Consider the following 24,336-nt stretch of genomic DNA (forward strand, 5'->3'; position numbering starts at 1 on the left):
GTTTCAAATAAGACCGAAAACCATGAAAGTACTATTCTGCCGCTCTCGGCATTACTGCCTTTTCTTCACTCCATCACACATGCCTCTAATCCCCTCTTAAGCAAATGGTGGCTCCTGTGAGTTCCGTTCTCCTTTCTCTGGTTTTTCAGCATGGTCTCTGAGGAAGCTCATTTGGGTTTCTTTATGCCCATTGCTCTCACAGTATCTCATCTTCTCTTATCTCTTTACAAACATCTCCTGCACAGGCTGATGGCTTTCCTCCCTCATTCAACCCCTGCATTTTTTGAACCAGGACACACACTCCTATTGACAATGCTATGTAACAGGTTTTTATGAGGAAAAGTACCTGCATTCCAGAACACCATACATGCTGGACTTGCACAAGGACGCACCTAAGTGAGCAAGCAAATGAGGTATGCCTGGTTTCTGTATATTCCTCCCCAGGTCCCTACTGGTGGCTGGGCAGCATTTTCACATTCATCTGATGTGACTCAGTGGCGCCAAATACTGTCACCTCACACTTTTAAATGTCTAGTGGTTAACATTATGTGAAGTTTACTATGAAGAAAAAAAGACAAAAAATAGACATTACCTTCCCCTTGACCTTGTGAGAATCAGATTTTGAGCTAGCACAGTTTTGCAGTTTAGTGATTTTATTGCGCGGTTTACCTACCACATATGAACAGTCCCATGTTACATATCTATGTTGGAACAAAACAGACTGTGCATGTAGTTTTCAAGTTTTCAGAAAGTCTTCTTAGAAATGAATTTGGGATACAAAACTGGAAAATGGAGTCTGTAATCACATGGCAAGTGAATTTACATGGAAGCCTGGGTTAGGGGATACAAAGGGGTATAGGTGGTATCTAATAAGGTGGCATAATTAACCATAAGGCCAATCCATGACTCTGATTAGATTCCCATGATGCAGTGCATCCAAGCTTCACAACCCACTCTTGGCAGTTGGGACTTTCAGCAGCTTAACTACTGAAGAAACATTTATATGGAGGGTGAAGAGACCAGAATTGAATCTTGTAACACATATTAAGTGCTTATTTGAGAGGCAAGGAAGTTTATAATAATCAGAAATGCTTCCTGTATCCCTCCCTTTTCAGGAACATGCACTCATTTATTCCAGAAATAGTGGCCAAGTAACAAACACTGAACTGTGTGTCAGGAGATAAGTATGCCCATGTCTTCAAGAGCTTAGAGCCCAGTGCAGAAGTCAGAGGAACAAACACAGTTCAATGAGTTTATTGCTAACAGTGCAGACAGACAGCGATAAGATCCATGTCCCTAACTCCCAGGGAGCCATCTGGCTGGGACTGTTTCAGGGCTGGATCCAGAAATCCAGGCCATGCCAGCCTTGTATGCAGATAACCACAAATTCACATCAGTGGAAGCCAAGGAGTACCTGCATGCAGAGCTGAAAATTTACTCCAGAAATAATTCTATGTCTTCCCCCACACAGGACAGGGGAGGCAATGGAGAGCCCAGAGTTCCTGACAATGGAGCAGGGACACCATAATTTTTAGAATGAAACAGCTTCAATGCTGGTATTTCTAATCAGCTATAAGCAAGTCTCAACAGAGCACTCATGGGAATGTCTGACTTGAAGCTAAACATAGCCCCTACGTATCTAATACAGGTATGGGGCTCCTAGAAATAAGCTAATTCATAGTTCTCAAAGTGCGGTCCCTGGACCAGCAGATACCTTGTCAGAAACACAGGCGCCCCTCCCCATACCCACTAATGAGGAACTCAGGGGTGTACCCCAGAAAGCTGTGTTTTAAGAAGCCCTCCAGGTGATTCTGGTAGTCAATAAAGTTTGAAACCACTGAGCTAATTAAAATTAGAGGACAAGGGCTTCGTTTTGTTAATAAAGGAATTATCTGAAGCTGCTCTCTTGGACTTTGTCTAGACAGCAGAGATGCCTGTGTGTCAAGGAAGGGTCTCCTTTGCAGCAAGAGACCAGCCCTTCAGCATAGAGGACTTGCAGGAAGTGCCCTGCATTCAGCTCATGCAAAAAGGACACTGAGACACAAAATACAACTTAAGAAGAAAGGGGCCAAAAACCAGTCCCCTGTTCTGTTCCACTTCTCATCCATGACATGAGCATTTGTCGACAATAAGCCTGTCTGTACAGCTTACCCTATTAACTAGTCCCTGTCACAGTGTGAGTAGACAAGAAAGATGAGGAGGAGAGATGTGAAGTTGTGGTGGAGGATTTCTCAACAAGGTGACAGAGGCAAAACAGGGGGCCACGAGGAATCACTAGGCCTGGCATCCTTTTGCTGCTAGAGCAGCATGTGGGCCTGATTTGCGGCTTCAAATGGAATGTCTAGTGAGCCAGCACGGCCATCATCTGGGAGGTAGGAAAGGTGGCCATGTTGAAAACTGGAATGATAGCATCCTGTGTTCCATTGCACAAGACTGTAACAGTAGAGTTAGCAAGTGGCAAACACAGTGGCAAGGATCAAAGCCTACACTTTAGGAATCAAACTTCAATACTTCTAGAGAAAAAAGAAAAGCAAAATAAACTCATCAGGTACTTTATTTCACCTTAACAATTTATAAAATCAATTTACAAAACCATTTATAAAAATAAAATGAACTGTTAGAGAGAACTTTATAGAGACCCAAATGGTTGAACTTAATTCATAAAACCAAAATAGTTCAACTTCCCAGGCGTCAAACAGGCCCTGGGCACACGTGATCTTTCTACCGTATTCGTACTATGCTGACTGCATCTCCACATCTTCCATCATTACCATTTCCAACAGCCAAACTCAGGGGTGCACATAAGAACTGGAATTTGTTTGACTCAATGAGAAGCTGTCAATAACATTTCAATTTGATCAGATTCTACCTGATCTTTTCTGACTTTCCTTTATCTATGCAATGATCATCATCAAATCTGGCCCTACCTCGTATCAGCCTGAACAGAGATGGATAAAGTCAGAATGAAAGTCACTGGTAAGAGAGGAGAGGAGATACATCTCCCAACACACAACAGTTTCAAGAAATTCTCAGGTATCAGAGAAACACCAATAGAATTCAGGAGTTTCATATTCCATCTCATTTTTCCCATCCCCTTTATCTCACCAGTCCAACTCTTAGTGCAAAAGGGACTCTAGGGCAGCTATCCCAAGGAGGCAAATGGTCACTTTCTGCTTCTCTGAAGTGGTGCTGGTCTGCAGAGTAGAAATATGAAAAATGTTCTCAGATTTACTCCCATACTACCATCCAGTTCTTCCATGTTATGCTTGTGTTCATTGGAGAATTTTTGTTTAAAATATTTTATTAATGATCTTTCAACCTTATCCATCTTCTTTGTCCCTCTTAACGAGGAAGGTGCAAAAGAGCCCGCCCATAACCAAGAGGATGCTCACATAACCTGAGAAAAGGAGAGTGGGCCAAACCAAGCCTGAGCTTGGAAGCTGATTCTAGCTTGCATTCTAGTTGGAAATAGAGGCTTTCTAGTCATGCTGGTTGGAAACAATTATGCAATTTGCCTTTCAATTATGATTCAAAGTGCTACAGAAAACAAACATGGTGGGAGCCCACAAAGAGGACCTTGTCCTTTCTGTGAGATTCCCAGGGGAGGTGCATTTACTGGAGATCTGTTTGATAAGTAGGTGTTCACTGGGGAATGTGCAGGGCTGTGGATTGAGGGTGGAGGAAGTAGTGAGCATTTGGGCAGAAGATACTGCACTTGAGAAGTAGCAGAGCATGTGGAAGGAACGGAAAGGTGCCCAGGAGACTGGAGTACAGAAAGTGAAGGAGAGAGATGCAGTGGGAGGGAAGTGAGGCCACATCATGTGGGCCTTGTGGGACATGGGAACAGTTTGCATTTTATCCTATAAGCCATGGGAAGCCATTAGCAGGGGTGCACTGGTTTTAAGTACTGAAGCAACCATAGAGATGTCTATTTTTAAGGCTACTCTGTGTGTGGCCGTGTTGCCCTGGTGCTGCAGGCTACAGAGCAATGCAGGCTTTTGCCCAAGCTACTCCGCCAGGCAACACAGACTCTGGCCCTGAGGGGAATGGAGTGGTCTGAGAGAGTTGACATGTCCCTGTGCTCAGAGCACTCCTTTGGGTGGCCCATGTGCTGGTTTTGGCACAAGGATTTGGCCCACTCACAGACAGCCTATCCAACTTCACTGCTTGGAATTCTCATCCCTGACTCCAAGCTTAGCCTATCTAGATCATACTTTAAAAAGCTGTCCTGCCATCCTGTGGTGAGCTGCACCCTGCTCCCCAGGGGCAAGCTGCTGGTGCATGGGCTTGAAGCAATGAGAAGACTTCCTGCCCATTCCTGCTGAACATAGCCAGATGCCCAGCCAATGAGACCAGGTTGGAGGTACTTAATTCCTGTTTACCTGAACAGAGTGACATTTTTTCCAGAAGCTCAGGTGCCCAACTTATAGTGTGTCAATGTGAAATCTGGATCATAAACCAGCCCCTCTTTATCAATATTTAATAAGTCATGTATTTTAGCATGGTATTTTGGGTTCCTTAGGGTCTGGCACATTGCAGGATGTAGAATAGATATTCAATTAATACTTAATACATTAAATTAAACAGCAACCGTATTGATGGGTTGTTCTGAGTGTTGGGCCACCTGGAACCGCATTCCCCGGCCAGTGTCATAGCTGACACACATGTAGCCAGGCATACTGCTACCGACTCCCCCAAAACCCTTGGCCACTGTCAGAACACCAGCCTCCTATCTCACTCAGTTCATAAAGTGCTGGCCCATTGGCATGTCTGGAAGCCACCATGCAAAGGCATTTAGTATATGCATCGGGGAGGGGTAGGAAAGATGTAATCAAGGTAAGAGGCACAGACAACAAGAAAGGGAAAGGAGAGTACTAATAGCATGCAGCATCTACTGAGCAGCTACTCGCTACCAGATGCTTAACACACGTGATCGCTCAAACAGTGGAGCTCGGGCAGGTTAAGGGACTCGTCAAATCCTGACAGTCAGGAGAAGGCAGGTCTGGGATTCACAGATAACATCTATGCTGGCCGGGCGCGGTGGCTCACGCCTGTAATCCCAGCACTTTGGGAGGCCGAGACGGGCGGATCACGAGGTCAGGAGATCGAGACCATCCTGGCTAACACGGTGGAACCCCGTCTCTACTAAAAAATACAAAAAACTAGCCGGGCGAGGTGGCGGGCGCCTATAGTCCCAGCTACTCGGGAGGCTGAGGCAGGAGAATGGCGTGAACCCGGGAGGCAGAGCTTGCAGTGAGCTGAGATCCGGCCACTGTACTCCAGCCTGGGTGACAGAGCGAGACTCCGTCTCAAAAAAAAAAAAAAAAAAAAAAAAAATCTATGCTGTGCTTAGCTCATAGCACCGTGTGGACAAAAGCCCTCTGCTCAGCACCAAACCTCTTCACACCCAGGGGCCTTGCCACGTATGCTGCCCTCTCAACATCTGTCTCTTCCCAAACATCCTGTTCCCCCTCTCACTCCCCTCCCTACCCCTGCCCCAGGAGAACAGATGCATTCCAGATCTTGGTCCCCAGATCCTCACCCCTCCCTCCAGTTTCCAGACATTTCCTGCTGTAAGTAATTTACTGCTTCTGGGATGATGGAAAATCAGTCCTGGGCAGTAGCGATCCTCCCCCAGAGATTTCCTTAAGGAACTCTGAGCCAGGGTTGAGTGGGTGAGCACAATCATGGCTTTGCATTTTCCAGAGACCTTCACCAGGCGTCTCACAGCAGCCAGGAAGTGGAAGCAGATGAAATGAGAGTTTGAAACCCCTGGAGGCCTTCACTTCTGCCTCTTCAATTAATTGGATACCATACTTTCAGAGGACTGGAGTCTTGGGCCACTGGCTAAGGTTAATAGAACCTGCAGTGGGAAGCCTGCCTCCTCATGCAAAGATGACGTTATAGATAATGGTAGGGTGGGTAACAGTGTGGGGATTGGAGCCCTAACAAGGTCCCAGAATAATCATCAAACCAGAGGAGACATGTGCTGAGTAGGGAGAGGTAAAGACGTGCTTGCTAACAGCTGAGCATCCTGGCCTGCAGTCAGAGGCTGGTTCCCCAACTGGAAGAAGAAAGAATGGGTCCTGTGGGCACTGCCCAAACACCCATCTACAAAGTCAGCGCCTGGTGTTAAGGCATCAAGAGATAGGGAATGAGCTTCGCATTTGCCAGAAGTTCTCTAAGTAAAAGGACTGAGTAGAGGACCCAAACTTCTGATAATAAGTTTGGGGTGAGAGTAGGAAGCCCTCCAAGGGACAGAGTGGAATTATAGTAGATAATTGCCAAATGCCATGTAAGAGACTCTCAATCCATTTAACGGTAAGGGCTTTCCTTTTATGACAGAGGGGTACAAGTTAGGGTCAAGAGGGAGGAGGGGCTGCTCACTGGCCCCAGCTGTCCCTGCCCTGTCCTTATCCCATGTATCATCATTCTCTCATGGGTTAGACGGTCTCCCAATTACTTGCCCATCCAGAGTTTCCACATGTCTCTCTTCAGCCCCAAAGATGGGACAGTCAGAATCTTATAACATTGTTAGTTAAAGCTTTGTGCCCTGTGCCCTAAGTGTCAGTGCCCTGAAAGAAATCCCTGGACGCTCCTTTGCTGCCTCTGTTGGGAATCGGTCTGCCTGAGCAGCACATCCACCCCGCAGAGGCACCCGTGGGGACCAGTGACAGCCGAAGGACTGCCAGCAGCCTGAGTGGGGTCCACGCTTGATGCATCCCTAAAGCACCGTCTTAACTTCATCATGTGACAATTCTTTGTTAAATGTGTAGATGGTTGGATAGATGGATGAATAATCTGATAGGTGAATGACTAGGTGAATAAATGAGTGAGTAAGTTTGCATGATAGCTATCTGGTGTAGGAAATGAAACTGTTACCTGCGGAACATTTATTTCTCTATATAAAAACACAAAAGATGCAATTTTGACTGGAACTCTCAGCCTGAGTCATATGCTAACTAGCAGAGCTACTCTGTCCAGAAAGACACCTCGTGGCACTGATTAAGTCCGACTTGCTGGGGCCATTGCCATGGTAATTATGGCAGCACCACCACAATACCTCCTGACAGCAGGCCTCTTAGAAGGAAGGTAGCCAGAGATTTTTCACTGACCTGTTCTCTGTTTTCTTTTCAGATTATCAAGGAGGTACCTCCACCCCCTGCTGAGGAGAGTGAGGTAAGTGACCACAGCAGGATGGCGGCAGGTGGGCGGGGTGGCAGAGTGGGGTGGAGAGCTGGCTGGGCAGCTGGACACTTAGCCCCCTACGGAGCAGAGCTAAGTCAGGCCCAAAGAATTTAATATACCTGCCTGTGAAGCAGAAAGGAAGAAAGTCTCTGACCTTTCCTAACCAGGGATGAACAAGAAACTGAACTAAACTGCCAGAAAAGACAATGGATTTTGGAGGTTTTCCTCCCTGCAGAGATAAAATTTGAGACATAAACAAATGTTTTTATCAATACAGTTATTTGGAGCTTTGAGATACTGACTTTTCCTCTCAAACAAACCCTAAGATTCTCTTCTCCCTGCAGAGACTTAATGCTTTATGTGTGTAGATCAGGCGCAATTTGCTGCATTCTCCAATCATTGGCTCTAGGAATAGCCTGATGCCAAATACTTCATTTTTCTTTAATTTAAAAACAATATTATCTAAAGATTTGCCAGGCAGTAATGAAAATATGCTGGAGAGGGATATGTTAATATCCTGGCCTTCCTCTCAAATCCTCATCATCTAAAGAAAAAAATTCTTGGACTCTACCACTGAATTGGCCAGTAAGCAGTTCTGATGCAAGGGTGGCCTGGGGTAGATTACAGTGGAGGCATTAAAGGCTAATCATGAGAAATGCAAGAGTGTCTATCAAGTGGCTTAGGTAATCTGATCACTCTCAGTACAGCTGGAGTCTCTAGAGGTAACACCCACCAATTCAGAAGCCAGGGTTACATATCTAAACACTCAATGAGACCAAAAGATATGTTGATAAGCTTTCAAGTTATTGTCCTCAATCCCTAAGGTCTGTTGTGTGCAAATCAAGTGCCAGTTCCTCACCCTTCCCCTTCCAATGCCTCTGTCAAGTTTCCTACATACAGAAAGAGTAATGATTAAATTAAAACTTCCATGTGGCTCTTATATCCTGAACCATATGCATGTAAGCCAAGGGATTTAATAGCTGCAATCAATTAAAGCACATCTTGTTGGAATGCTAACTTTCTGCCCAGAAATCAAGGGAGGAAATTACATTGCTGTGCAAAGAAGGAGAAAAAACCTTCTTTACATACATAAAAACCTTTCCTTAATCCTTCAAGAGAAAGTACCGTGGCTAGTTCCACGACTGCAGTTGGCTTTGTTTCTGTTGTGTGCAGCTATCTCTTAGACTTCCAGAACATAAAAAATAAAATAGAGCAAGGAGCTCCCTTATTAGGACCGCTTTGTTTGCCCGGAGACAAAGAACATTCCCTCCCTTGTTGTGTTCAGTTAGAGGGGTTGTGGCTCTTTCTTTCAGCTCCTGCTCTGCGTTTGCCTTTAGAAGGTGACGTGGCAGCCATAGTGGTCAAAGTACACCTGGGGATGTAGGTGTAAGACTGGGCTCTGACTTACCCCAGATCCAACATCTAGCCTAGGGTTTCACATGCAGTACAAGCTCAGCAGGGACTTTCAGGATGAAGGACCCAGCAACACAATTTTGGAGCCAAGTGAAAAAGCCCAAACTAGAAAACCATCTAGGAAGAATAGCTAAAAGCAAGGAAGAGAAGTAGTTGAGTTTTTTCAGTTTCATAAAAGTTGTAGAGAGCTGACTTTATTTCCCAAACAGAATGACAACCTCAGAATGCTTGAATCTAAAGGGTTGTGTTAGGCTTAAAAGAGTTTTTGGGCTGAAGCTTCCTCCCTTGTTCCCTGTCACTCTATCAAAGGGATAACTCACGTGAACACCTGCAGTTCATTATACTTGGCCAGACCTGGGCGGGACAGATGACTAGTACATTTCATTTGCTGATGCAAAACAAAACATCCTCTTCCTGGAGCCTAGAGCCCCTCCCCTCCTTCATTTCCCTTTGAAACCCTCTGACTTAATCATTCAATATGATGTCAGAAATAAATCAAGAAACTACCCAAACTGGAGACCTAGGCAATAAAAATTCAAACATTGTACTTTTTAGCATCAGGCACTTTTTAGCACGTGTGTTGGCCCTGTGAGTTAGTCCGCCTAATCTCCCTCCTGATGTATTTTGGCAGAAAAATAAAATAAAAGAACAAGAAGAAGAAAGAAAGAAATCCCACAGACACAGATAACCTAACATAGCCCGTGCAAAGTATTTTATACAATGCTCTGAAAATCATAGTCTCAATCTAGACAGTCTTTTCCTCTAGTTCCCTGTATTCAAATTCCAGTGTTTAACACTCAATAGATAGCTATATGACATCAAACACTCTCTGCCATATATATGAAGACCTTCAGTATTATTTATCCAAACTTTCATCAGTTCTTTAAGTATCATATTCTGAGCATGTCTACTATTTAAATAACTAAACTTAGAGAATGAAGATAACTTTATAATAAGCTCTCAGTGACCTTTTTAATAGAAAATACAAAAATTCATATTAGAAAAAGGAACTACTTTCTGAGATTCTGTGTAACCAACAGTGACACACTTATATAAAGAGGGTACAAAGAGAAATTACTTGAAACTTGAAGAGCTCAGTAAAAGCAAGGAAGGTCCATTTTAACGACTAAGAGGGACATTTCCGGGGTTAAGGGTCTTCTCAAGTGGCACCAGTGAGGATCCCTCCCTAAGTCTCCGGTTATTCCAAATAACTGGCAGTTCATGGGAGAATGCAGTAATGGAGCACTTCATGTGGTGGTTTTGTTCTGCATGTAATCACCTTCCATGGATTTTATGACTATATTTGAGTTTTTATCTGCCTCATTAGCCTGCAAAAAACAGAGACCAGTTCAAGCTAGTCCAAGATGAAAGAACTCAGGTAGACTGTGGCTGGGGAAAGAACTGAGGCAGCTCCAGACACCACCCTCATGGGCTTTTAATTTCACTGCTAGCAGCTCTGCTTCTCTCTGGGAATTTACTCCCTTCTGCTTCTCTTACTGGCCTCCTCTCTGCCCTTGTAACTCTGGTTTGTAGAGAGCCCTCTCCCCTGACTCTATCTGATATTTTCTGTCTTCATTTCACCATCTGCCCCCAGTGCTTATAGCCTGAGTCTCTCGGTTTCCATCTTCTGGTTCCCAATAGGGGAAAATACTTGGTCCAGCTCATCTTTTCACTCCAGACCATAGATCATCAGTCACAGCTCACAGCCAACCGACAGACTGGCGCTCTTGGGTCACATCTGGCCAAAGAGAAGCTTCCTAGTAGGCCCCGTGGCCCTGGTGAGAGTAGCTCCCCTCAGAAGGAGGAGTGGACCTGGTGCAGGCCCTGTGGCCTCTCTGAAATAGTATTGTTTCAGAAACGAAACTTCGGTCTCATTAAATACCACAAAATAAAAGCTACACCCAGGAATCTATGCCATATTCTCCCAACATCTGCCACTTATACAGGCTCCCAGAGATCCTATCGTTCCCAACTTTATGCATATTTGAAAGGCAACAGAGAGCAGGAAGCCCCATGACCGAATGTAAAGTGGGTTATGGCTTAGCCCCAAGCAGCTCCATGTCTCAGACACACACAGACCTACACATGAAGTAAATGTGCTGGAAAGAGAAGATGCTTCCTTTCCCATGTGCTTTCTTACTCTAGCAAAGGCATAGCTCCAGAAACACCTGCCATTTTCTTCCTTAATCACACTGCCTTGGCCAGACCTGGGCTGGACAGATGACGAGTACATTTTATTTGCGATGAAAAACAAAACATTCCTTTCTTGGAGCCTAGAGCACCTCCCCTCCTTCATTTCTCTTGGAAACCCTCTGGCTTAATCAACTAAACATTGTGTCAGAAATAAATCAAGAAACTACCCAAACTGGAGACGTAGGCAATAATAGATAAAACATTGTACTTTTTAGCATCAAGCAAATCAAGGTCTTAGAATCTGACTGGAGGGACATTAGAGTAGTCAAATAGGATAGAGGTAAAAGGTATGTAAGTAATCCTAATGCTTTTTGATATTTAAAAATCTTATTTATTCAACAACTCTAGAATGAGTACCTCCTGTGGGCTAACAGCACGTGTGAGATTCTCTGCCAGAGTTGCCTTAGGAGAGTGTGTAACTGGGCCAGGCATAGTGGCTTAGCACTTTGGGAGGCCGAGGTGGGCAGATAACTTGAGACCAGCCTGGCCAACATGGAAAACCCTGTCTCTACTAAAATTACAAAAAATTAGCTGGGCATGGTGGCACATGCCTGTAATCCCAGCTGATCAGGAGGCTGAGGCAGAAGAATTGCTTGAACCTGGGAGGCGGAAGTTGCAGTGAGCCAAGATCACACCACTGCACTCCAGCCTGGGCAACAGAGCGAGACTCTATCTCAAAAAAAAAAAAAAATAAGAGAGAGAGAGTGTGTAACTGGACGTTTATAAAGTTGGTGGCCTAATCAGTCCTAATCAGGAAGAAAGGCAGAGATTCCTGGTGGATATTGCATGTGAATGTATAAAAACTAATAGTAATAGTGGTTAATTACTAAAGATGACATTTATTGAGCATTTATGACTATCCAGGCAGTGATGTGAAGCACTTTTTGTGGTATATTTCATTTCATCATTCAGCAGCCCTGAAACAAAAGTGTGCTATTATGAACTCCTGTCTTATAGATGCAAAACTGAGGTATAATGAGATTAAAATACCAGTTGCCCCAAGATTTCAATTAAGTGATGGGACTGGGATTCAACTTGTACCTGAAAAAGAAGCATAGAGCAGTCTTTCCTCACCCGTCCCTGAAGACGATGTAGCTCCTGCAACCAAGAGCAAGGCCTCCGCTCCTTGTTGGGAGCATCAGGTGCCCCTTTCTTGAGTGGCAGTGCCACCCCTCTCTGACCCTGTCACTCGGACAGGGCACACAGCCCCTTTTAAGACTGATGTAAAGATGGCTACTTATTTTCTGTGCTCTGTCTGTGGCCCTAGTGTGTAGCTATTCTCTTTAGCTCTCATTCCCGTGTTTCCCACCTGTCTTCTCTTTCATGCTCCCACATCACCATGTCTCATCATGAAACTTTAGAATGCATCTGGGAGCTTGGTATGGTGGCTCACTCCTGTAATCCAAGCACCTTGGGAGGCTCAAGCAGGATTGCTTGGGACCAGGAGTTTGAGACCAGCCTGGGCAACATAGGGAGACCCCCATCTCTACAAAAATAAAAATTAGCTTGGCATGGTGGCTGTCACACATGTGGTCCCAGCTACTTGGGAGACTGAGGCTGGAGAGTCGCTTAAGTCCAGAAGCTGGAAACTGCAGTGAGCCATGTTCGTGCCACTGCACTCTAGCCTGGACAACGGAGCAAGACCCCAACTCTTCCAAAAAAAGAATGTGTCTTCCTGTTTTAATAATGGGTTAGTACATGTGCACTGGGGGGTGGGTGAGAGTGAGAAAGGATATGAATATGTGGACATCTATAGGTTGGTGTTTTGTATCTGAAGGGAGAGGGGTGCCTATTGAAGGCATTGATGCCCATCCAGTGAACAATAGGCACCTGGCTTTGAAGGATGAGCTTATTTTCAGATTTATTATTATGCTCACTGATCCTAACAATTTCTCTGTGGCAAGAAATGTTTAGATAGGAAAACTGAGCTTTGGAAAATTATACAGGGCTAGATAAGTTGAACTCCTAATAGCAACAGGCCTGGCATCCTTCATGACTACACAGACACCCAGAGTAGCCTCCACCCTGGAGGGATGAAGGGCCAAGCTACTGTCAGGGCATCTTCTTGCCAGTGAGCATTAAATATACACACACACATACACACACACTCACACACACATTCACACACACATACACTCCAAACAGAAGTCCTAGAAAAGGCCCAAAATTCAGTATTCTATGTTTTAATACTTTAAATTAAAAAAAACAAAAACAAAAAAAAACCATTGCTGCTAGGAAAATAAACACTTTATTCTTTATTGAAGAATACAGGACAATCCTTGTGTTGTCTTTAATCACTTTGTTTACGTAAACAGATATAATGGTGCCATGACATGTGAAATGCGGCTCAGAATGGTGAAATCTTCAATCCTTCGGAATTTTTTGTATTTACAAACAGAAGTATTGCTGGATCTTTCTGACTTGCCAATTCACTTCTAGGAGTTTGCCTCCAAGACTGACATTGAGGGGATCTCCCTGACTTCTCCCCAAAGACCAGATGAGACAGTCCCACCAGTTCTACTTTAAGTTCTGCCCTTCGGAGCCTCCCACACCTGAGAGTTTCTGTGGCCTTAGTCCTTTAATTCATGTCATCATTCTCACAAAACTCACTCCTCTATAAATGTAAACAATATTGTCAACAGTTGAGTTCACTTTATTTTTCTCAAAATACAACACTGTGCTGGCAGGTGATGGGGACTCAATGATAGTTGCTTGAGTTAGTGAAAGAATTGACAAATAAAAGGCCCTTGTTGAGCTTATACACTTAAGATGTGCTCCAGTTCAATGACATTTAAAATTAATTTAAAAGCTGATTTAAAGCTACTGCCTTGGGCTTGATTCTCTTTCAGTTATGTGCTTCTTTTCATTGATAGTTCCTATTGAAACTTGCAGTGAATTGGGAATTGTGAGCCTTCTTGGGTCAAACTGGCCATGTGGCTCTTCTAGTAAATGGATACCAGAGAAGCAGGAATGTTAAAGAACTTATCAACTGAGTCTGAGAAGGCCACCCTATGCACAACTCCAGGGGGCACTATTCACATCAAGTCTGTGGAGTTGACCTGTGCACAGTCTACATGCAGGAGTGAGGCAGCCCCAGAATCTGGAAAATTAATTCCTTCTACCCTCTGGTTTGCTTAATAACTAACAGTTAAATGTGTTGCGTGAGTGGAAGGTGGAGTTGTGGAAACATGAGGAGGGAGCATTGCATTCTCTGGGGAACCCGGGAGTTCTTCGCAGAATAGGTTACACTTAAACAACATGAAGGGATGGGTAGAAGAAATGGGAGAAGGGCTTTCCAGGCATGTGGAGCCCTGCATGTTGAAGCACGGAGCTGCACAAAAGCCTGGCATGATTGGGAAAGATGGGAAAAGTTCAGGGTCTGAGGACAGCACAGGGCTAATCCAATTACAGGCTAACGAAGTGAGTTCAGAGACTTCATCCTCTACAGCTGTTTCTTCCTCGAGCAGGACTGTGCCTGCAGGCACACCCAGGTCTGCCTGAGGACATGCAGGTCAGAAGGGGCCTCCACCATCTGAGGAATGTGCTGCCATTTCTGTTACCCAAGCTCCAGCCAGCTGGACGTCTGGAGCCACCACATCCTTTCAGATTTAAACACAACTTCCCTTGATGGGAAACCAGCCTCCCTCCCCAATCCCTGCGGTTTCTCCCAGGCACCACTGACTCCTACTCCTTGCTTCTTCCGCGTTATCTCATCTTCTCGGTTTGCTAGACACGATCTAGCAGCACTGGCACACATCCAGCTGCGCAGCAAATTTTACTGAAGGTTTTAAAGTATAGTGCAGCCCACAAGCCCTGGCGGAATAGTAAAGGGCCTCTTCTTTACCACCGGCCACTCCCACCACTCGGGGGGATTGGGGGTCTTAGCAGTTTGCTGGTAACTCGGCCCCACTCTCTTCTACTCATCTTCTCATTCCCCACAAACCCCTGATTTCTCATCCAAAGCAATTGGGCTCATCCAGCCCCATCCTCCAATAACCATAGAGGACAGTAAGGTTTTTGTTTTGTTTTGTTTTTTGTTTTTAGTTTACTAAAGGAAAGCCAGCTCACACTGAGGATTTCTATACTGGTGTTTTCTCCCTCCCTGCTACCATCCTTGAAGGGCAGTGTAAGAGGAAGTTCTCAAGAGCCTTTATGATATAATGAGATGTAAAAATCCACCCTCCGGTGCTGCCGAGTTTCTTAGTGGCCTTGCTGAGGGGCTGGGATTCTACTCCATCCATTTTTGGCCAAATGAAAAGACACATCAAAGATTCCCTTCTCTTCCTGGGAATTGCAAAACCCTTCTGTCTCCAGAATGTGTAAACAGACCCATGCTAAGTGCAGGGGAAACTCTGACTCTCCCGTCCGTCAGCCCCTGGGCCTTTGTGCTGCCTGGTGCTGTTGTCTGAGCTTGGCAGGCCAGCCCCGGTCAGGGGATTAAGCGATGGGCTCGGTGGCTCTGCAGTGTATGGAGATTGCCCAAGCCCTAGGCATTTCCTGTTGCGAGAAGGCCAGGCCCTGCCCGGGGCCTGAGCACGGGGGCGGGGCCTCCTTCCCCAAGCCAGGGACGAGAGGGAGGGGCCAGGGACTAGAGGGAGGGGCCAGGGACGAGGGAGCGGCCAGGGATTAGAGGGAGGGGCCAGGAACTAGAGGAAGGGCTCCCCCGGTGTGCAAGCTAGCCTGGAAAGCAGCGGAAACCGGCTTTATGCATCTTACTATATCCTGAGCACTCAACGGGGTTGCGAATTAGAGAAAGCCAATTGTAAATCCTTCTTTAAGTTCTTTTCATAAAATATAGGGGGAGAAAAATCCCTGGACAAGGCATCAGATAACCACACCAGAATTTCACCTTCAGGAATCACTTCTTTTCTCTAGATCTGACTCCTCTTCTGTGCAGTGAAAAGGCTTAATTAGATGAGCTCCTAAATGATTAAGAGGCTCATGAACCTAGTTGAGTCCCCTATGGAATAAAGCGGCTTTATTCTTGGAGTTTCTTAACGTTCGTGGTGTTGCTGTGTTCAGCTTTAGGGTATAGAATTTCTGTTATCTCCTTTGGAAAACTGCCCCAGAGCGGGAATGCCCAGGCTTTCAGAGCCATATTTTGTTTATCTATGTTCACAGACACTTACACAGAAACATACGTCCACCGCCAATGTAAAGTTTAACCACATACAGGATATATAAGATTCCTGCTTTCACATCATAAGGTGAAAGAAACCTCTGAAATTATAAGGTAAAATCATATGAACTATAATATCTTATTGTGTTGGGGACTTTATTTTGTCATATTTTGCAGTTGTAAATTATCAAAATTAAGGTCAGGTGCAGTGGCTCACACCTGTAATCCCAGCACATTGGGAGGCTGAGGTGGGAGGATCACTTGAGCCCAGGAGTTTGTGACCGGCCTGGGCAATGTGGCAAAACCCCATCTCTACAAAAAAAAAAAAAAATAGAAAAATTAGCCGGGCACATTGATATGTGTCTGTAATCCCAGCTACTCAGGGAGGCTGAGGTGAGAGAATTGCTTGAGCTGGATTAGTTGAGGCTGCACTCCAGCCTGGGTGACAGAGTGAGATCCTGTCTCCAAAAAGAAACAAAAAACAAGTATCGAAATTAGCAGGTACAAGGGGAAGTCAAAAACGAGCGTGTATTTGTTGCCATCAAATGATGAGAAAAGCAAACCACAGAAGAACAAAATCCAGACTGGCCAATGCTGAGAAACAAATGAGAATGAGGTTGCATGAGTTCAAATCCAGCTCTGTCACTTAGAAGCTGAGTGACCGAAGTCATTTAACCTCTCTATTCTTATTCTCTAAAATAGGAATAATAACACCATGTACCTTCTTGGATGGTTGCAAGATTAAAGGATTAATAATACATTTAAAGCACTTAGAAGAGTGACTGGCACATAACATGGGAAAGGCTGCATAAATTCAATGGTGTGTTATCATGAATGCAATATGTGTTTATTGAGTACCTACTTTGCACTTAGAATACAAAGGTCAGCAGAATCTGAGAGACAGCAACCAAGTAAGAGAGAGAGAGAGACACCCAAGTGTCAGCTGTCAGAATGTTGTACATCCTAGTCTGCTATGACTTCTCTGTCCTTTAAGATGTATTAAATTTTTAAAAAATCATTTTAAAGAAGACTGCCCATCCCAAGCACAACATGTAACTCAGGGAGTCTTAATGTGCCAACATGTTTCTGCTTGCTTTGTCACCTTTCATCCTGACCTCTCCTGCCTTTGCTTCTTTGTACCTTGCCTCCTGCATGGGTACCCCATCCCACGCAGTGGTACCCTGCATAGAACTTCACCCAAATGCCACCAAAACAAGGCTATGACAAGCAGGCTTCAGCATTGTGAGCAATTTCTCCCTCTTTTGTTCTTTCCTCTGCTTTATCAACCCCTTTTCCAGCTTCCTTTCTCTATCCAGAGGAGAAATCATGCCACTTGCTTATAATCCATCCATGACTGTAAACAGTGATATTTTTCTCCGCACAACAAGAATAGTTACAGTGCCAAGATGAAGAGCAGTCGCTACATCTCCTCCCTTTTTTCCATCCATAAAGTTACAAGTTCCTCTTGTCTTCTTTCTTCATCTTAAAAAATGTAAACACTAACTTCTCGTCACTGAGCTAAGTTGCAGACACTAAATTAACTTCTTTATTTGAGTCATCTCATTTAACTTATTTGTAAATTCAACAGATAATTCTTGGGCACCCACCACATACTATGTAGTGCTATTCTAAAAACTGGGAATACAATTGTAAGCATGACAAAAGCCTCTGTGGAACGTATGTTCTAGTGTGGAGAGACAGATATTAAGTAAGTATCAAGCCATGATGAGATGCTTAACTAAAAATAAAACAGATTGATGGGATGGAGAGACCGGCTACTTTAGAAGAAATTTCCAGGGGAGGCTTCTCTGAGGAGTGATATGAAAATCCATCCATCAGAAGATGGGGTAGGGAAAGTGCTTTCCTGGACAAGGGGACAAGGGGACACTGTGCACAGGCCCCAAGACAGGAATTTGCCCAGAGTATTTGAGAGAGGGCAGGCAGGCAGGCTGGAGCTCAGGAAGTGGGGGCGGGGGGGCGCGCATGATAAGGAAGAAGGCCAGAAAGGTGAGCAAAGGCCAGAACACACAGGGCAGAGCTGGCATTTGCACTTACCCTGCTGCTTTGTGGAGAACAGATCATAGGTGAGTCTAAGGGCAGCATGAGGCCAGTTGGGAAGCTACCACAGTGTCCAGAAGCAAGTGCATGGGGGCGTGGGCCCAGGGTGGTGGTTGGGGTGGAGAAGTCAACAGATTTCAGATCTTTAAGTAGTAGCAACAGAACTAGCTGGCAAGTTGGGACAAGTGGGGGGAAGGCAGTAAAGAAGAGAGAGTGACTTCCAGGCAGTGGGGAAGACTACAGGAGGAGCACATTTAGGGTAGGGAAATCAGGATATCTCTGCGGTGGTATTGTTGAGATCTTTTTTAGCCCCCAAATAATGTGAATGTCAAGTGAGTAGTTGGAGTTCAGAGGCATCAGGGCTGCAGATATAAATTCATAAGTCATCAGCATGTAGGTGGGGTTAGATGCGATTCCCACAACGGAGTAGAGCTGTAGAAAAGAACAAGAGAACAGGACTGTACCACAAACTTACCAGGTAGCACTGCTTACATTCCCACTCTATAGATAAGGAAAACAAGCTTAGGTGGTTTCAGTGATTGGCCCAAGATCCCAGGAAACAGTAGCACTGGGATTGTACTCTAGGCAGTCTGACTCTACAAGCTCTACTCCTAATCACTTGGCCATAGTAGACAGGTCCACACAGCAGTGCTGTTTTGCTTCCTTCATGTGCCACAATTTCTCTGCAGGAAGAAGATGATGATGGTCTGCCTAAGAAAAAGTGGCCAACGGTAGATGCCTCTTATTATGGTGGGAGAGGCGTTGGAGGCATTAAAAGAATGGAGGTAAGAGGACAGTTTAATATATACTTATCTATGTGCTGACTACTCCCATCCAGGTACCAGCCAGGGCCGACCCTGCTTAGCCTCTAGATATCAGGCATGCTCAGGGCAGTATGGCCATAGACCATGCTGACCACTCAATGTCAGAAACCCGAAGCAAATTGCTGAAAACCTGCTTGAGGTCTGGTGGGGATATGGACTGTAAGGCAGACAGATGGAGAGACAGGAGGGACAGCCTTTTCACTGTGCGCTCCCACGTCTTGCCCACTGTGAGTCAGAGCAGGGAACACATCAGTTCAAACTTCCTCGTGATTTCTTTTCTCACTGAATTAAAATCCAAAGTTCGTACCTGAACCTGCAAGGTCTTTGCATGTACTGTCCCCGCTGCCTGGACAATTCCTCCCTAAATATCCGCCCATGTGGTTCGCACTCTCTGCTCCTTCAGTTCTCCCCTTTTCTCTTTTTCCACAGTTTCCCTCTTCCCTGGTCCTCAAAACCCAAAGGAATCCAGGGTTGGGTAGCATTCACATTGCAACTCATGCATGTATTTGTCATTCTCATTCTCAAGGGGCAGCATATTTTGTCATTTTGTTTCATTGTATTTTATTTATTTTAGGTACGTTGGGGAGAAAAGGGCTCCACAGAAGAAGGTGCTAAGTTGGAAAAGGCAAAGAATGCAAGAGTCAAGATGCCGGAGCAGGAATATGAATTCCCTGAGCCGCGAAATCTCAACAACAATATGCGTCGGCCTTCTTCCCCACGCAAGTGGTACTCTCCGATCAAGGTGTGTCTCTCTACTCAAAAATCTATCGTCAGTCCTGATAAAACACTTACATAGTGAAGAATCAGAATCTTTCCAAGTGATAAAATCCCAACCTAAAATCCAGCTCATCACAGGGGAACAATTATCTAAAATTATGGACTTGAAGTACAAGTAATTACTATCAATTTCCACATAATCTGGGTTGAAAACTAGGCTTTTTAAAAATCACCATGGTGCTCACTTCTGCAGCACATATACTAAAATTGGAACAATATAGAGAAGATTAGCATGACCCCTGGGCAAGGATGACATGCAAATTCATGAAGTGTTCCATATAAAAAAAAAAAAAAATTCACCATGGCAAAGTAGTGGAAAAAGCATGGACTATGAGTCAAGTAACTTGGGTAGTAACCCCAGAGAGTGACTATAAATTTCCATAACATCTCATAACTTCACTTAGTAGACAATCTACTGTCTAAGAAAAATGGCAGCATACTCTTTGATGCTAATCTCTACTCCTTTTGCCATAACATAAGCCCATTCCCTTTTATTTGAGCCTCCTGCCAGTGTATCGGGGCCCACCAGCAAATCTCAATGGCCATGGATCTAGGACTCACTCTTCCTGGTTGTGAACAAATCTTTTTTCTCCACCATCTCTCTTTCCCCCACACCTCCAGAGCTTAAAATCCTCTTTGGTTTATTGGGAAGTATAAGCCATAGGAGGCAGTTAATGCTTCCTAAAGGCCTCTTTTTTATTTTATTTTATTTTATTTATTTTTTGAGACAGGTTCTCACTCTATCACCCAGGCTGTAGTGCAGTTGTGTGATCTCTGCTCACTGCAGCCTCGACTTCCCAGGCTCAAGCCATCCTCCCACCTCAGCCCCCCAGGTAGCTGGGACTACAGGCACACACCACTACACCCGGCTAATTGTTGTATTTTTTTTTTTTTTGAGAGATGGGGTTTCACCATGTTGCCCAGGCCTGTCTTGCACTCCTGAGCTAAAGCAGTCTGCCCACCTTGGCCTCCTGAAATGCTAAGATTACAGGCATGGGCCACCATGCCCAGCCTGAAGGCCTCTTTTCTTTTCTTCTTGGTCCAAATGGCTTTGAATTCACATGATTGAGTTAACACCTTCACTCTTTAGCCGTGCCCGTACACATCTGCACTATGCCACTTATCAAAGAGCACTGGAAAATTATAGCTGAAAAGACTCTAGACATAATCTGTTCCACCCTCTGATTTTATACTAAGATAGGCAAAGTCCTTGTTCTGCTGAGGTCTGGAACCCAAGGCCCCCAACTCAGGGCTACAGACTCCAGTTTCATGCTGCAAACAGAACTGAGCCAACTCCAAAGCCTCAAGTCAAAGACTCAATAGAGCCAGTTCCCATCACCATCCATACACACATACACGCGCACACACACACACAGCCTTACCCCCTTCCGATAGCAACAAAGATCATTTTCATCATTCGCTGAGTTAATTTGCTAATTTTGGAGCAGGACTTCTCCAACAAAATCAAAAGAAGTACCATTGCAGGCAGTGTAACAAAACGTTATTGATGGTCACCTTTACCTCAGCTGAGCTAGCTCAAGCTCACCTGAATTGCCACGCATTTCTATTTTGTTTTGCCGTGTTTAAAGCAGTGAGATTCTTTTTTTAGGATAAGCCTGCCCCCTGGGGTAATGGATTGAACTCTGAAAAGATGTGGGCAAAATGCAGCTCGCTTGACTAACAGCTGTTTGCTTCTAATTATTTTCTAATGAAGAACATGCAGTGGCGTGCATGCATGTGCAGACAGGAAGGAGCCAAGCAGATTCTCAGCCATGAAGAAGAAAGGGGATTTTCTGTTATGCCATTCTCAGGAATCTGTACCTTGTGACTAATGCCACATCTTTGGTTACAGCCAGGTTTTTGTTTCTGTAATCTGGGACACTGAGAGAACATTAATTCTGTTTGAAAACTCCAGTTTCTACTTGAGAGCATATTATTCCTCTATTGACTGGCAGTTTAGGGCTGAATTTGATGAGGTAAATAAGTATATGGGCCAATACATTTAGAAATCTAAAAACATTCCCAACACCCACTCAGAATTATTATCAATTCAGAGAGTATTCGTTGTGCAGCTGCTGTGTGCCAGGCACTGTAGGATGTTGAATATACAGAGGCTTTCAAACCCAGCTGAGTGTCAGAATCACCTGAGAGTGCTTTAAAAAATACAGATTTCCAGGCCCAGTGACTCAGAATCTCACAAAAGGCCTCCAAAAGCACACTGGCTCTCAGCATTTGTTCACAATGCCTCCCTTTTCTAATTTCACTTCCAGACTCCCTGAGCAATAGGCCTCTGTTGCCCCAATTATCACTTCATCGGTCCTGACTCTTGAGCTTCCTCTTAGTCTCTGTAGTCTCTCTAGTAAAGCACTGGCTCTCAAAGGTGGTCCCTGGACCAGCAGCAACAGCATCACCCAAGAATTGTTAGAAATGGACATTCTTGGGCCCCACCTAAGATCTACTAAATCAAAACCTCTGGAAGTGGGGCCCAGCCATCTGGGTTTTAACAAGCTGAGTTAAGAAGTTGTCACCAGCTGGGCTCAGTGGCTCATGCCTGCAATCCCAGCACTTTGGAAGGCCGAAGAGGCTGGATCACAAGGTCAGGAGTTCAAGACCAGCCCTGGCCAACATGGTGAAACCCCATCTCTACTAAAAATACAAAAATTAGCTGTGTGGTGGCAGATGCCTGTAATCCCAGCTACTCCAGAGGCTGAGGCAGGAGAATCGTTTGAACCCAGGAGGCAGAGGTTGCAGTGAGCCGAGATCACGCCATTGCACTCCAGCCTGGGCAACAGGGCAAGACTCCATCTCAAATAAAAAAAGAAAAAAAAAATGAAGAAGTTGTCACCAAAGGTTCCAGCCAGCATTCCATAGGAAGTTCTTGGAGGGCAGGAACTGTGGTGACTGGATTGTTAAAATAGGCAAAGAGGCCATGATTGCACTGCAGTGATTTTTCAGGCATCTCAGCAAGGAGAGCCCCATTAATGTTCACACTGGGTCCATTTTTACCACAAACACAACTGCCGAATTAATGTTAAGTGGTTGGGAATCTGAGTGTCTTAGGAGTCAACTAAAAGGCCAGATGGAAATGACCTAGGATGCCGGTGGACTTGAAGAGCTCCTCGGCGGGACTCCCTCGTTAGGATGTGCAGAGCATGAATCCTCCTTTTGCCTGGTGGAACAGCCAATGCCAATGCTTACTCAGCTCCTTCTACTGTAGAGGAAACGCATACACAGCCGTTGGTGTGGTTACTCATGTTTATGAGACTTCTCTCCACCAGATTTGACCCCCTGCACACGCCAGCTATGCTTTGAATCCCAAGTAAACAGTGTTGTACCTGGCTCATCCCTTATTAAAGAGCTGAAGCATGAACGGTAATTATGAAACCACTCCCCAGAGCATCCTGCCAGTCAAACCACACAGACCGTTTTGGCACACTCTGTCCGGAAAGTGACATTCTTCATGCCATCTCTTTGAGGAGAGAAGAGAAAAAGAGGTGGTTTTAGGTGCAAAAAGGAGGATAGAAGCACAGAAAGAAATTCAAAAGTAATCATGCATGCTGTCTATACAGAAGTAAGGCAGGCTTGCTTCCAGAATCTCAGGGTTCATCCTGTTTTACATGATGTATGATCCACAGTGAGTCCCGTGCTAGCCACAATGCCTAGGGACATTTGCTCAGCCTTGGACAAAACATTTAGCCTTATGTGGTGCCATAAACTCCGTTTCCCTTTCCTGAACTCTCTCCCTGAACTCGCCGTGGTCCTGATAGGAAACAGAAAGCACACTGAAAAGAGTTGAGCTAACAGAGGTGTGGGCAGAGTGAAGGGAATCCCCAGGCTACGGTGAGGCACCCGGGGGCTGGCAACAACGAGAGCTGTTACACCTGAAGGGCACGTGGGAAAATGGTGTTACTGGGTTCCAGGAAGAGCTGCAGCGGTGCAAAGAGACTACTCAACAGGAACTGTTTCTTTAGTTGACAATCTAAATCCACCCCACCACCTGTTTTTATATGATCTGCAAACAAAGAACGATTTTTACATTTTTAAATGGTTATATAAGTACCTATATAATGTTGCCTCTTGCCCTGCAAATCTTTGGCTCTTTACAGACCAAGACCAAAGGGCAGCTAGGTGATCCAGAGGCAGGCTTCCAAGGCATGGCAAAGGCAGGCAGAGAATGGATGGGGGCCGGCAGGTCAGGGAGAGTGACCCGTCCACTCGCTGCCTGCCTTCTGCCTCCTCTATAAGCAAGGAGAACAACTCCAACTCACACAAAACTCTCAGCAGGTATTGGACGGACTCCTGGCTCCCCAGTGAAAGGTGCCAGAATCATATAGTTATTGAATTGCATTGCATTAGACTCATTGCTTTCCATGAAACGGAGTTTTTGAGAACCAGGTGAGCACATTTGCCAAGCAAACCCAAAGAGAACACATGGAGGGAAGAAGTCCACAGTAGGCTCTTCTCCACCCACCATCTCCCCATCTAATTTAAGGCACCAACCACACCGACCACACCTCCCCTCTTCCTCATTCCAGACTCATGATCGGGAAATTTTCCCTGATATTTAGCCTGCATTTTCCTTTGCTTGGTTTTCACCCCCGGATTTACAATACCCCGTGCTTCTCATTAAACTGAGGCTGACCATTTTAGACAAGTGAAGTCATGCCCAACTATATGGGCAAACTTTTCTTAAAAACCAAAAAAAGAAAAAAAAAGCGCAACAAAAGTTACCTTGTGCATGGCATGCACACACGCATGAGTGTG

General features: G+C 45.0%; 1 protein-coding gene and 1 non-coding gene across 3 annotated transcripts in view; both read left to right on the forward strand.

The window, feature by feature from the left end:
• The window catches only part of ANTXR1 (ANTXR cell adhesion molecule 1), a 238,428-nt gene that overhangs the window by 151,623 nt on the left and 62,469 nt on the right, over window positions 1–24,336 (forward strand). The window contains exons 14-16 of one of the 2 annotated variants that reach the window (XM_025353548.1): window positions 7,138–7,179; window positions 18,661–18,756; window positions 19,370–19,537. In XM_025353548.1, the coding sequence (XP_025209333.1) occupies window positions 7,138–7,179; window positions 18,661–18,756; window positions 19,370–19,537 (306 nt within the window). Of the gene's footprint in view, window positions 1–7,137; window positions 7,180–9,232; window positions 9,425–18,660; window positions 18,757–19,369; window positions 19,538–24,336 lie in introns of those variants that run through there. The other variant, XM_025353549.1, reaches the window with a different exon arrangement.
• On the forward strand, window positions 19,750–19,856 carry LOC112605527. The gene has a single exon (XR_003115505.1). It is a non-coding gene; the product is annotated as a U6 spliceosomal RNA (small nuclear RNA).

The sequence above is a fragment of the Theropithecus gelada genome, chromosome 13 (genome assembly GCF_003255815.1).
Source record: "Theropithecus gelada isolate Dixy chromosome 13, Tgel_1.0, whole genome shotgun sequence".
NCBI lineage: Eukaryota > Metazoa > Chordata > Mammalia > Primates > Cercopithecidae > Theropithecus > Theropithecus gelada.